The sequence below is a fragment of the Microcaecilia unicolor genome, chromosome 1 (assembly GCF_901765095.1).
Source record: "Microcaecilia unicolor chromosome 1, aMicUni1.1, whole genome shotgun sequence".
NCBI lineage: Eukaryota > Metazoa > Chordata > Amphibia > Gymnophiona > Siphonopidae > Microcaecilia > Microcaecilia unicolor.
The window spans coordinates 382,186,699-382,202,030 of NC_044031.1; the positions used below are offsets into that span (position 1 = coordinate 382,186,699).

Consider the following 15,332-nt stretch of genomic DNA (forward strand, 5'->3'; position numbering starts at 1 on the left):
CAGATCGGGTGTATTCCATATGTGTGCATAAGTATTAGAAATGCCCTTGACCCAGTAGCGTAGCAAGGGCGGCTGCCACCCGGGGCGGTTCATCGCTGTGCACCCCCCCCCCCCCCGGGTGCAGCATGACACCCCTCCCCCCTCAGCACATCAACCCCCCCCTCGGCGCATCACCCAAGCCCCCCTCAGCGCATCAACTCCCCCTCGGCGCATCAAACTCCTTCCCCTCGGTGCATCACCCAAGCCTCCCCCCCCGAGTGCATTCTTGCCTGCCGTCTGCACGCCACTGGGGAGGGGTGTCGGTTCCGCTGGTTCCCGGGGCAGAGGGAGCAGGGAACCAGTGCAGCTGACAACCCCCTAGTGGTGTGCACCCGGGGTGGACTGCCCCCACCGCCCCACCCTTGCTACACCACTGCTTTGACCCGCCCATGCCCCTCCCATGGCCATGTCCTTTTTTGTGGTCTGGTCGTTAGAATTTATGTTCACTACTTTAAAGAATAAGCTTTGAAAGTTGCACATGTAAATTCTAATTAATGGCAATTAGTAGCCAATTATTGGCACTGATTGGGTTGTTAAACAATTATGTTGCGCGCACAATTTGGCCACTCAACCAAAATTGCATGCACAACTTCGGTTGCCATATATAGAATCTGGAGGATAAGGGGCAATTCTGTAACCAGCATCACAATTTAATCAGCTAACTAACACAGGAAATGATATTATTGTGTAAGAACGCTAAGGCAAGGTTGTGGATTGTACTTTATTTCTGTAATTTCATGGTGGTTCATGCTTTCACCCAAAAAAAAAAAAATTCTGCTTCAAATGTTATCACTTGGAGATTGCTGCCTTGTTATTTTTCCACACTTTGAGCATGAGCTAGAGTTGCAGAAAGGATCAATGACAGATGACTTATTGTTAGATCTGATCCCCTCTCTTCACATGCCGTCCCATGCTAAGCAGTGGCAAAATTATAAAGCGATACTCTGCTCCATGTTTTCAGAATCATAGGAAAATATCTATTTCTATCGGTGTCCACCGATTAGCAAAATCTTCCTAGGCTTTTTGCTATGATTGATTTTTTTGTACACGTGCTCTTAATATATACCTGCTATCTTAGTGTCACTAGCATTTCTGACATAGAATTACATAGGAAAATATAACAGACTTGGAAAATTTCAGGAAATGTGGAAGGTTGTAATCATTATATACTGGTGCTATAATTACAACCTTTCTTGTATCATTAGATAAACTATGTGGTACAATAGAATTTACAGTGTCCTCCCAGATAAGTTAGGTTATGTTCACTAAACAGAAATTATATAAAAGAGCTTCTTGTTGATTTCAGTAACCAGGCTGGCTTAATCATTGAACCAGGTGAGGCTCTGGCCCAGGGCGCTGACGATTTAAGGGTGCCAGAATGCCCAGCCTCTGACCTCACCTGGTCTACAGGTTAAGCCTTTTCTTCCCCTCTCCTCCAATCTCATCTCTCCCCTTCTCTCCCCCCCCCCCTCCTTCTTCCCCATGGATCCAGCACTGTACCCTCACCTTTCACTCCCCCATGGTCCTGTAAAATTTATGTTGGGTTGCCAGTGGCGGCAACAGCATGACAGGAACTTGCATCAGAGGAGGCAGGACACAGCAGAGGAAAGACCCAGGGGCTGGCTGAAGGCAGCCTGTCATGCTACTGCTGCTTGTGACCGACAAACTTTACAGGACCATTTTTTGATTTCTATATTTGAATGTATATTATAATTTCCTTTATTTAATTAATCTGAATTTCCTGTCAAAGAATTATGTCTTTGTTGTAAACTGAAATGCAAATTAAAGGGAAAAAAACAACTTTACAGGAACATGAGGGACAGAGAGGTGAGGAAGTAGTGCCAGACCTATGGGGAGGGGGACAGAGAGACTGGACTGAGAGGATTGTTTATTTTCTTGGAATCTGCCTTTGCTACTCAGGCAGCGGAAGCAGTGGCCCGTCTCATCTCTCTGGGCAAAGTTACATATGCCCTCCAAATATCTAGCTTTCCCAACCTTGAATCTGCTCATGGCAGTTCGGTACAGATTCAGCCATAGCTAAGTCTGTAATTAAAGAGGAACCCAGTTTTAATTAGTTAAAAAGATATAGTTTATTAGTATTAATTAGCATTGATACATTACCCAATAATGAGGATACCAGCAATTCAGTCAATCATACAGTGGAACAGAATCACACGACATACCAGCTCTCGGTGGTACTCTGTCTCTCTCCTCCATCAGCATCTGCATCTCCCTCTGTGTCTGCCTCTGCGTCTGCGTCTGCCTCTGCGTCTGCGTTTTACACCTCTCGGGGTGCTTCCTTTATACTGTCTCAACCCAATGGATTCCAATGGGATCCAGCTTTGTCAGCAAAACTTGCTATCCCTTATCAGTTGATAAGGAACCGATAAGGGTGACTTCATTAGGTCCCAGGTTCTAACTATACACAAAAGGGGTGCAAAGCACAGCTGGCGAGATGACTTCATCGGTCACTCTGCTCTTCTCAGCTCCCCCCTCCCTCTGAGTACTCTCTAACTACGTACATCTACCCCTTTATCTACTTTCATTAGCCCAAAACATCTTTCATGACTCTTCACGGATGCCAGTCCCAGGCATGTTTATAAGAGCAAAGGACCCCCTCCCGTGCCAGCTCCTTGAGAACTCAGTTCAGCTTGTGCTGCAGAAAAATGTATTTTGTATCAGACCACTATCCCTTGAGCCAGCCCTGTCAGTAACATACAAACATAATCCTAGTGTCTTCTCCTCTCTCTGCTTCTGTTTTTCTTTCTGATCTGCTTTTTCAATCTTCATCCTACTTTACTCCTTCCCTCTTTGTCTGCTGGCTCCTCCTCTGTCTTCCTATATTTTCTTCTGTTTTTCCTTTTAATCTTTCTCTGTTACCCACTTTTTTCTCATCCCTATGCCTCTCTCTTCCAGACACCATCTATTGACTTGGAGGGAAACCTGAGGAGGCAATAAGGTGGTAGTTCTATAAACTGGTGCCATTAATTAGGCTCCACAAAAAGCTGTGATTCACACCAATTGTATTGCCTAAACCATATTAGAATATAGGTATAACGCAGCATTGACACACCAAAATATAGGCGTGACCGCTTATATCAGCTTGATGGCAAGTGTAATTGGGTATGACTAAGTGTGCCATGACACATATACAAATTATGGGGCCCTTTTACAGAGCAGCAGTAAGCACCATTTCCAACAGGAAAAAGAAAACCCCGGAAATAGCTTGCTTGACGCTAACCCGGTAGTATTCGGGCATCGCTGCGTGCTTCCCAGTTATCGCCGGGTTAGCGCATGGTGGCGGTAAGGGGGCTCCCCCTGCATGGCCATACAGTAAGAGTTCTCTTACTGCATGGCCATGTGTGCCTGAGGGCTTTTTTACCCACTGAGCTAAAAAGGACCCTGGCGCGCAGAAAAAATGGCCCCTGCCCCTAGTGTAGGGCCCTTTTTCCCGCAGCTTGGAAAAAAAAGACCCCCCATATTATTCTGCAATTTGTGTGTGTGCTGCCCCCATTGTATGTGAACAGACTATACTGTTGTATATACTAAGTACTGTTGTGCTGTGAACTACAAGTTCCTATAGTTTTGTAGTTCAGCTAATTTTGGCCACCTCTATGCACATGTTCCCTACCCCCACTGACCTATGGTCTTTTCTGATGGCTCAGACCAAGGAGGTTTAATTGACAGGAAATGGCATCACGTGACAAGGCTGAAGCCGTAGCCGCCATCTTGAAACACTCAAACCAAAGTAAACTATTTGTCCACACCAAGCAACGCATAGGCGGTCCTTATCTCTAATAAGTGTTTGCTGTTATTTTTATTTATTGTTTATTTTATTTATTTATTGGGATTTATTTATTAACCGCCTTTATGAAGAGATTCACCCAAGGCGGTTGGGTGACTCAATCTGGTAGCAAGCTCCGCCTACACACTCCCAGACTGAGGCCCATTGCCTGCTAGGTAACTCCTGTCCCTCCTCCTACTGTGTGCTTCCAAGACAGAAAAAAGAAGCAGAAGGCTCCATCTGGCTCCTGTGAGCGGCTCCAACTAATCTCTCCTCCCCCTCAGCAAAGTACCTCCTTCCTTACTACAGACCGTACCACTGAGTGTTACATTTCTTGCACATTGTATGTACTCCAAATCTCCAATACAGTTGCATCATCTGCTGTGGCAGTAATTCAGTGTGACTTAATTTGTTTTCCCTCACCCCCTTCAACAGACTACAGTAAATGCCTATTTATTTTCTACCTGTGCAATAAAAAACTGCTGAAATTTAAACAAGGTGTCTTCACTGGAGATTGGTACCTGGTTTAACTGAATGATTAGCAGTGTATAGGTGCTGTGAGATCATTGACAGCATATGTTGCCAGATGAAATGCCTATGACACCCCCATGCATTTGCTCGCTAAGGGACTTTAGTGCATATTTTATAGACTAGTTTTTATTTGCACCAATCACCTACGTAAATGCTACTGTTCTATAAATATGCATGTTATTCGCATTAAACTTCAGGTACACCTTATAGAATTTCCTTTAGTGTTCTGATTAAATCTTCTTCTGAATTTATCTGTTTTTCCTTTGTTCAGTTTATTTTGTTGTGATTAAATAGAATCTGAATTTTTCTTCTCCCGCCCATCCCACTTCTTTTTTTTCTCATATCTATATATCTATGTATGTACACAAACACACATACAAACCCACACACGTGGTCAAGAAAACAAGCAGAATGTTAGGAATTAATAGGAAAGGAATAAAGAATAAAACAGAGAATATTGTAAAAATGCCTCTAAATCATGATGTGACCACTCCTTGAGTACTGTGAACAATTCTGGTCACCACATCTTGAAAAAGATGTAGTAGAACTAGAAAAGGTACATGGAAGCGAGATTGAACTGGTAAAGAAGATGGAATAGCTTCTCCACCAGGACAAAGTGCATGAATTCTACCTGGTAGGATCCCAAAGAGAGGATACTTATGACCTGGATTGGCCACTATGGGGGAAAAAAGGATCCTGGGCTTGATGAACTTTTGGTCTATCCTAGTTTGGCAGTTTTTATGTTCTCTTGAAGTTGCCTGAGGAACCATCCATATAGGTGGCCCAGGACCTCTCCACATCTCTCTGAGGCTCAAGACTACTTGCAGTAGATTGAAATCACATTCAAACAATGTCTCCCTTTCAGTACCTTCCTCAAAGGGCTTGATTTTATAACAAAATGCCTATGTGAGAAGTCCACAAATATGCCTATCTTACAAAGACAACTTAGGCACCCATATGTCTTTCTAAAATAGGCTCTCAGAATCAGCTCCAACAAATGCCAACACACCTGCTTCAAAGCTGGTGTAAATGTGTCTCTATCTTCTACATCTATTGTATCAAATACACGCCTATATTTATTTATTTAAATTTTGCTCACACCTTTTTCAGTAGTAGTGACTCAAGGTGAGTTACATTCAGGTACACTGGATATTTCTCTATCCCAGGAGGGCTCACAATCTAAGTTTGTACCTGAGGAAATGGAGGGTTAAATGACTTGCCCAAGATCACAAGGAGCAGCATTGGGATTTGAACCAGCCACCTCTGGATTGCAAGACCAGTGCTCCAACCACTAGGCCACTCCTCCACTATATCACAACTCTGCCCAAACTCTGCCCCTTGGGATGCCTGCACACAGAGCACATACACACGTGCCATTTTGTTGCTGTGCATATACAGCTATGCAACTGTATAAAAGGTCTTTTCTGTATATAAAACAAGCTTGACATAGGCAAAATCTTTTACAAACCTATACAAACCTACTCCCAAATATCCTTACAAAAGAATCCACCTTGTTCCCCTGCATTAGAGGTCTCTCTACTAGTCCCATAAAAACAGCATGTGTATTAGGTTTTTTAAGTGTAAATCACAAATGACCCCCAACCCTTGAATCAAATCAATCACCTTCAAATTCAGTGTACTATCTACTGCACCAGAGTCTCTGTTTTTGATTACATTTCCTATCCCCCAAAGGAGAACAAGTAGGACGAATTTCCATATAAAGGCATTAATCTCCATTTTACCTTGTTCTTGTGGGTCTTGTATTGTCCTCCAGCTGTCGCCACCAAACCAAACTTCTGCTGAATCAGCATAAGTTGTTGAGCTCTAGAAGAAGAACAGGAAGAAACAAATTTTAGGACACAATGGGGGTAATTTTATATCTTTGTGCTCATGCATAAGGAGGTTCATAGTACATAAGTATTGCTATACTGGGACAGACCAAAGGTCCATCAAGCCCAGCATCCTGTTACCAATGATGGCCAATCCAGATCACAAATACCTGACAAGATCCCAAAAAGTACAAATCATTCTATGCTGCTTATCCCAGAAATAAGCAGTGGCGTTTCCCCAAGTCCATTTTAATAATGGTCTATGGACTTTTCCTTTAGGAAGTCATCCAAACCTTTTTTTAAACCCCATTAAGCTAACCGCCTTTATCACATTCTCTGACAATGAATTCCAGAGTTTAATTACACGTTGAATGAAGAAAAATTATTTCCAATTCATGTTAAATTTACTACTTTGGAGCTTCATCGCATGCTCCCTAGTCCTAGTATTTTTGGAAAGCATAAACAGATGCTTAACGTCTACCTGTTCAACTCACTCATTATTTTATAGACCTCTATCATATCTCCCCTCAGCCGCCTTTCCTTCAAGCTGAAGAGCCCTAGCCACTTTAGCCTTTCCTCATAGGGAGGTCGTCCCATCCCCTTTATCATTTTCATCGCCCTTCTCTGCACCTCTTCTAATATTTGATTCAGAGACTTCATGGGCTTTGTTGACAAAATTTGATAGTGGTTTTGGAGACTAACACACTCTGTCCTAGCAGTAAGTGATGATGGGTGTATTATGTTAGTGGCATTGTTAACAGGGGAGGTGTCCGTGATGTAATGAATATGCATAAGAACATAAAAATATGGGGGCAGGGTTCTTTCTCTCCACCTGTACCAGGGTGGAGAGCACTCTATGGGAGAGTACCTGTGCTCTGCTGCTGGATCCCTAAAACCAGGAGGGCTAGGGAGAGGGTCTACCATTTTGAGATCTGTATCCCAGAGATCCCTGAAGCAGGCTTCAGGAGCCAAGGGAATGAATGAGGTTATGTGAAATTCTATGGAGAGGAGGTAGATTTGTGTGGTAAAAGAATTGGTAAAAAAAAAAAAAACTCTACAGACTGCTCTTGTAAATCTAATCCTAGTCTCCTACCATGGGAAGGAAACAGGGAAAGGGTTTTATGATTCCTTTTTACTACTTAGATGTGACTTGATCCAAGGAACCTTGATTTTATGCTCTTTGTATTCCAATTACCTGCTGAAATTGGGCACCACTCCTCGAGCCTGTTCCTTCTGGGTCTCAGGGTTGACATGGGCACAGTACCACTCCAGACACCCCCGATGCATGGTATCCAAGACGTGGAGGATCTCTTGTGCCTTCACTCGGATGAGATAGGCCTCCCGCTGCATCAGGATATCCAGATTGGTGCGTACATAAAAGGAATCCCCAGATAGTAGGGTCCCTTTCTTCACTTCCTTCTTCAGATTGTGGTACCCTGAGAATGGAGAGAATAAACATCACCAGAGAGGGTGACACGGATTGCCACCCAGTCATTTTCTTTGTAAGGATTCCAAAAAAAGTGGATGGTACTTGTCTTAAATGCTAGGCACAGAGAAAGCAAATGAGCACACATACATTTGATACAATAATTGAACAAGAAAATAAAGACTGATCTTGGACACGAAAGACTGGCGATGTCCATTAAGAAAGGAAAAAAAATATCTTTGAAGCTGAGGAATACTTCAATACAAGGATCCTGTCAGTGATGCCAGTCAGCTTCATACCGCCTAGGGATACTAATCCATCCCCAATTACCAGTTCTCATTCTCATGCAGTCTGCTGCTTTTCTTTATGACCTATGGAATGCCTGGGGATAGGGGAGAGAGCACCAGTACTGAATCACAATCACTCTCTCAAAGATTAGGGGATTTGGATAGCAAAACTGTAAGATCCTCAGGCAGTGTGAGGTCCCCACAGTGAGTCAAATTGCCAGTAAGGACTCTGCCTAAAGTGAATGACCGACAGCGCATCAAATGAGTGAAATGTGAACAGAAAGAGGATACCATGCTAACTGCTCCTTAAGGAATGTAAAGTGGAACAAATATAATATTGGAGGCCTCCGTCCCTTTCAAGGATTTTCATGTTCTTAGGGAGCTGGAGATTATTTTGTCCTGCAATTCCATTCTCCCTCTGCTATACATCTCTCATCATACACAGATAACACTTTTTGCCTGTTGTTCCCTCCCATGTGCAGAGCTGCTAAGTTACCCATTCCAGGAGGGAGACTTTTTGGCCGGTCCTGGATTTCTGCCAACTTCATCCTGGTGCATTATGGGATCTGCAGCACTGATTTCAACGGATAGAATCATGGACTTCAAATACTACACTGCTTTGGGATGTAAGTTTAAAATCAGGACTGACCAAAACGTCTCCCTCATGGAATGGGTAACTTAGCAGCTCTGCATGTGTATAAGTCAAGCACTGTAACAGCCTCCAAAAGGCAGAATATTGGAATGTACCTTTTTTCAGAGCTACTTTCAAGGTTGCTCTCTAACTGGCCACTAGGTCAATATAAGAGAAGCTGCTGCTTCTTCAGCAGCAGTAGGGTTACCATATGGCTCCAGAAAAAGAAGGACGGATTGAGCCAGCCGGGTTTTACTTCCATTGCTTTCAATGGAAGTAATTGAACCAGCCGGGTTTTACTTCCATTGCTTTCAATGGAAAGCAATGGAAGTAAAACCCGGCTGGCTCAATCCGTCCTCCTTTTTCTGGAGCCATATGGTAACCCTAATGCAGCAGCATCCCCAGACCCTGCCACCACCAGATACAGAAGTCTGATTTGGGAAAAGAGATCAGAGGCTAAGGTTTCTGCATGGAGGTTTGATGAAAAGGACTGGGAGACAGCAAGAGTGCTTGGCCCATCATCTAACCTGAAGCCAGTAGGCGGAGCTTGTCGCCCTATCAGTTACATTTTTTTGGGTGTACCAAGATGATAGTGGCTGCTTTGGGGAAAATGAAAACCTCTTTGGGTGGACTGGCTTCAGCTTAGTGATGTCATGCCATCTCCTGTTCATCAAACCTCTCTGGCTACCTCATTCCCGGTTAAATAGGTTGATCCAGTCCTGCTTTTGCCAATTGCCGACTTGACATTCCAATTTATTCACTCATTTCCCTGGGAAGATCAGAACTGCAAGTGACAAGTCCATGGCCATAGTGAGCAAAAGCAGGACTGGATTAGCCTTGTTCAGTTCAGGCCTCTCACTTGCCATCACTTGGTGCCAACAGAATCAATGGGCAGCTAAAGAGAGACAGACTTTCATTCCAACGCCATCATCCAGTAACTACTTGAGATTTGCTTGTTAGTAAATAGAACAATTTTCAAGAAGTTGCCTAGTAGTAACACCTACTCCTAGTTTTGTACCTACCTAGTTTAAGCAAATTTTCTGGAAAAAACCACCCAGGTTGATGCTTTGAAAACTTACTAGAACTTATGCATATACAAAAATACTCATGTGTCTTACCTATATTAATGCAGATAGACTACAAGTTAAAAAAATATATGCATGCTCCTGTCTCCATTCCCCACCCCCTCCAATCTCATCCTGGTGGTCCCAAGAAAGTATTCTATTTTTAGTGTGTGCCTGTACTCCTTGACAGTAAAGTGTCAAAATCCTGTTATTTATTCACCTAGCACTGTAGTTAGTCAGCTAAGATTACCCCCAATGTAGCATCCAACTTTTGGAATTCTTACTAGAAGGAGCATCTTTTTCAGCGTTCACAGCAAGGACTCACCTTCTGAGTCTGCCTGAAAGGTCAGGGCTGCTGGGTCATTCCAGTGCTGAAGGCTCAGATGTGCCATCTCTTTGGTGCAACTGTCTACAGGAAGAGGATCCCAGCCAGGAAAGCAACCTCTCAACTACAAGGCACAAAGTTAAAGGTCAGAGACAACCAGTGTTTCTACTAACCTCCTTTCTCACTCATTGATCTCCTGCTGACCTCTCCCCAGGTGAAATCTCCACAGCAGGAGTTCACAACCTAGTCCTTGGGACACACTCAGCCAATCAGGTTTTCAGGATATCCACAATGAATATGCATGAGCGTAGTTTGGAGGGGGGGGGGCAGTGTCCCCCCAAACAATCTGCCACCCTATCCTCCAATTCCCCAGGCCGCTGACAGCCTCTGCGAGAAAGCAGCATGCACGCTGCTTTAGACCTGCCCCCGGAAGCCTTTCTTTCTCCTTCAGCTTCCTGTTCCTGTCCAGGCAGGAAGCTGTAGAAGAGAGAAGAGCCTCCGGGGCAGGTCTAAAGCAGCGTGTGTGCTGCTTTCGCTGAGGCTGCCAGCGACTCAGGGGATTGGAAGATAGGAGAGGGTGATACCAGGCGCCACTGGAAGACTCCAGTGCTGTGGTGGCAGTGGGCTCGGAGATTGAGACACGCCCCACCCTTTGCCCCCCCCCCCCCCCCCAAATGAAACTGTCAAACTACGCCTATGTGAATATGCATGAGATAAATTCTGCTTCTCTTCCATGCAAATCTATCTCATGCATGACATCAGCCCATCCATCAGAGGGCATCATCGGGTGTATGTCATGTGATGGCACCTTGTTAAACTTTCAACTACTGGCTTTAGTGTATACCCTGTCTGTCTGTACTTGCTATTCATTTTTCATGTAAAGTCTTTTGGGATGTCTCTCTTTGAGCTTTTGGCTATGATATGAGAAGCACAATTAGTATAAATATTCTGTTCCAGCCTGTGGATGTAATTAAACTACCTAGCTTAGATCTTGTAGGATTATGCAGATAATCATCGACAGCTTGACCGTGTGTGTGGAGGGAAGGGAGGGGAGATTATGATGTGTTTGTTTTGATCAGGTCGATATTCAAAGCGATTTAACCAGCCAGAAACAGCCGCTGACTGGTTAAATCGCTTGCTCAAGGCTATCTGCTAATTTTCAGTTGTCATTGTTGAAAATTCACCAGCGCCTAAGTGAAAACTGGCTATTTTGGGGGTGTTCCAGGGGCAGCGTAAGCACTTAACCAGCCAGGATAACTGCATGAATAGGACCACATAAAAGTCAGTCCTATCTTTATGTGGTAACCCATAGCTGGATAAGTGCTGACTACTGACTTAATTGGGTATGCATTAGCTGGCTCCACAAAAACTGGATATTCAGTGCCAAAGCCTAGGGATGGACCGACATTGAATATCTGGGAAAAACACCTGCGGCAGTCAGTAAAACACTCACCACCACTGACTGAATATTTACCCCACTGTTTTGTTTTTTTTTGTCTTGTTTAAATTTCTTTTTGGTAATTTTTTTACACCTCTTTGCTAAGGGATTAAGTATAATAAAAATGCCAGAATTAAATTACATTGAATTAAATTAAATTACCTGCATTTCAGCAAATGGTTTCATTTTTTTTTTACTCACATGGGGGTAAAAGCTCTAGTAAAAGGGGGCCTGTGCTGACATCAGCGCGTGCTTTTTATGTGCGCTGAGTCCCCCTTTTACCGCAGCAGGTAAATGTCTGTCTTTTTTTTTTTAAGAAATGGCTATGCGGCAAGTGAAGCACTTGCCATGCAGCTATTTCGGGGGGAAGCACTTACCTCCACCCACTGAGGTGGCGGTAAGGGCTCCCATGCTAACCCAGCGGTAAACGGGCAGCGCATGGCACTGCTCAGTTATTGCCGGGTAAACACTGGCGCAACAAAAATAAAAATATTTTTGTAGCGCTGGAAATGGCGCATACTGGGGATGGGAACTACCGCCGGGCTGCTGCAGTAGCCTGGCAGTAGTTCCGGATTAGGAAGTGGTAAGCCCGCATTGGGCTTACCGCCACTTCTTAAAAGATCCCCATGGTTTACTGCAATAAAGAAAAAGTGTTCTCATAAACTCAATTGATAATAAACAAAACAAAAAAAATAAGATCAGATGAGAAAGCACTCACAGGAAACTGAAAATTTTGCTCAGTCCTTAGACGGAACATAGGTTCAAGTGCTTAGAAGACGCTCTCAGTAGAATCTCGAAAGGACGTCTATGGAAGGACCTTGTAGTACAACTTTCTTTTTCTCATTCGTACCTCTCCTTTAGAAAAAGTCTAAAGACTATTCTGTTTAGAAAATTTACCTCTTATCATATAGTAACATGTAACGTGGTAAATGACGGCAGATAAAGACCTGTATGGTCCATCCAGTCTGCCCAACAAGATAAACTCATTGTATGTGATGCTTTAAATGTATACCCAAGTTTGATTTGTCCTTGTCATTTTCAGAAATCTGCCCAGCACTGTTCTTGTACTAAAATTTCTGAAGTTAACGTCAAAGCCCCTTAAAATTTACACTCCAGCCCATCCATATCTATTCAGTCACGATCAGGGCACAGACTGTAGAATCTGCCCAGCACTAGTTTTGCTTCCCAATTGCCACCCAATCTCTGCTAAGATTCCGTGGATCCATTCCTTCTAAACAGGATTCCTTCGTGTTTATCCCACGTATGTTTGAATTCCATTACCGTTTCATCTCTACCACCTCCCGTGGGAGGGCATTCCATGTATCTACCACCTTCTTCGTGAAAAAATACTTCCTGACATTACTCCTGAATCTGCCCCCCTTTAACCTCAATTCATTTCCTCTAGTTCTACCATCTTCCCATCTCTGGAAAAGGTTTGTTTGCAAATTAATACCTTTCAAACATTTGAATGACTCCATCATGTCACACCTGTTTCTCCTTTCCTCCAAGGTATACATATTCAGGTCAGCAAGTCTCTCCTTGTATGGTTTGCAACTCAAACTCATACCATTTTTGTAGCTTTTTCTACACTATCCTAGGAGAATGTCTTAGCTCTCTTGTTATATGTAACCCGCTTAGGACTTGATGCTATTAGCGGGATATAAAACAGAATGTAATATAATGATCATGCACTTTCCACTGTCCTTCCTTGGTGACCAGAGCTAAATAGACTTATCCTGAAGGAAGAGAGTCTGCAAATTCCATCCTACATAGAGTGTTTCATGTATACTAGCCAATGAAGAACAGCTGGTAAAATGCTATGTGGGAGGAGAGCATAGAATTTGGAAAAATTGTCTTCCAAGAAAATCTGAAGTCTGAGTATCTCTTTCTGGCAGCACAGAGGACAGGGACTTAAATCTGTCAAAAGTCTTGACTAGCAAACAATGGTGTGGCAGCTGCTGCTTCAATGAATCCAGGAGTCTTCTAGGCTCTGAACATGGAGTTAATCTTCTTGTCAATGGGGTGCACAGAAAGGGGGGGAGTCTCCCAAATTCTTAATTTGCACATCCCTTGATCCCTCAGGATGTTGTGAATAGGCATGTCATCTTCCTTGGGAGGGGGATTTGAGGAATTAGAGAATAACCAATATTTCTACCCTAGGTTCCTCCACCACTTCTTCCTTAAATGTAATGGAATCAGCCGTTTCTCTGATAAAGTTAGTGAAAGAAAGATCCTCTGGGAAATCTTTCTACTTTCATGTGGATCTGAGGATAAGCCTGTAGAGCACTGCGGAGAGTATTCTGCAGGCTTATATTAAGAAACTCAGGAGTGCTCTAATTCAGACCTAGAAACAAATCCAAATGGAGAGGTCTGGGTGAGTGCCAGCCTAAACTGCAGTGACTCAGTGGGAACTTCTCTGGACAATGGCATTCTGGCTGTAGCGTACACTGTGCCTTGAGGAAGTTACCTTTCCAGATGCACTGCAGATGGACAATGGTGTGGTTAACATAAAGGGTCCTGTTCTTTCCTCTGTTCTTTTGACTGATTTTGATCTGGGTGTGGCATAAGGATCATCATCAGACTCGGATAGATTAATACCTTTTTTCTTTTTTTGCAGTTAGCGGACCTCTTTGGACACGCGTGTTTTGTCCAGTTTCTTCCCATGCATGCCTTTTGTCAACTTTGTTCAGTATATTGTGAGAGGGTAGGTGAAAGGGGATCCGGGAAGGCACGCAGAAGGAGGGTGCAGGCAGCCGGGGAACCCCAACAGGGCAGACTTCATGTGCACAACACCCACATTCAGAAAGCTGCGCTACCGGAGGCAGAGAGGTTGGCCGGGTTAAGGAAGAAGAGGAGAAACTACCAGTCCCAGAATCCCTCTCTTTCCCACCCGGCTGTGCAAGAGTTAGGGGAGGAGATAGAAGATTGGGAAATGGTCTCTGATGAAGGTGATGAGGGCCAGCTGGAGAGGTTGGGGGCGGGGGGAAGTTGAAGAGGAGGATAAAATGGAGGTTACTGAAGGACTAGAGGAGGAACAGATGGAGATTGGAGCTCTGGCTCAAACCCGAAAAGCTGCTGTAAGAGGGTGGCTAGCGGTGCCTTGGAGAGACTGGTGGAAGACCAGAGGAGAGAGACTGAGGCGCTGGGGGAGATCTCTACTAAAGAGGAAACAGGTGCAGCCCCTGGGAGAGAAAGAGGGCTGGGCACAATTGAAACCCCAGTCTGAACCAGGTGGGACCAAAGCTGTGTAGCTGTGCTGTAAGAAAGACTGTGTAAACTGTTTCATACTGAAAAGGTCTGGGCCTGCAACCTACCAAGCTACTGTGTTTTCTTTCTGATAATGTACTGTTACCTAAAAGAAGTAATTTTGGCTAAAGGGAAGTGAAGTTATATGGACTGTTTTGAACCTGAATTGTGCTTTGGGGCAGCAAGCCTGAACAACCTGGAGTTAAGGTGTTCCTGGGCATTTATGTTAACTAGAAGCAAGAAAATAAAGCTCTCTTACTTGTAAACATTGGGCTGTGGATGTGCCTCTGTGCAAGGAACAGAGGGGGGCAGAAGTCCTGGCAATTCTCAGGGCCTGGAGCTGAGGCTCAGAGCAGCCAGATTGCTGTGGAGTGAGGCAACAGCCGTGTGAAGGAGGAGGCAGCTAAGCAGGGTCGAGCCTGGCTGGGTCCTGGAGGGGTGACCCAGCTACAATATCCTGTGATCACCATTGTGACCCCTGAGGCAGGCATTCTGTGACGCCAGAACACATCTCTGAAGCACTATTCCCTGAGTTGGATTTGTCTTTTGATCAGCCTCTACTCTTGGTTATTTGAGTGTTTTCATGGGGTGGAGGGTGGGTGGACATTATAACAAAGAGGTGACTTTTCTGACTTGTTCATTGCTGTGCTTGTTGCTTATAAGTTTGATGCACAACTTTATCTTGTTGATTGATTTTCTGAGTTTTTCTTTTTCAATAAACAAGATTATTTT

The 15,332-nt window shown here is 44.0% G+C and overlaps 1 protein-coding gene across 3 annotated transcripts in view; it reads right to left on the reverse strand.

The window, feature by feature from the left end:
* CARD10 (caspase recruitment domain family member 10) overlaps positions 1 to 15,332 on the reverse strand; it is a 188,378-nt gene that overhangs the window by 47,847 nt on the left and 125,199 nt on the right. For all 3 annotated transcript variants that reach the window (XM_030210306.1, XM_030210298.1, XM_030210314.1), the window contains exons 16-18: positions 9,917 to 10,040; positions 7,379 to 7,619; positions 6,097 to 6,178 (exon numbers count right to left, since the gene is read on the reverse strand). In XM_030210306.1, the coding sequence (XP_030066166.1) occupies positions 6,097 to 6,178; positions 7,379 to 7,619; positions 9,917 to 10,040 (447 nt within the window). The remainder of the gene's footprint in view (positions 1 to 6,096; positions 6,179 to 7,378; positions 7,620 to 9,916; positions 10,041 to 15,332) is intronic.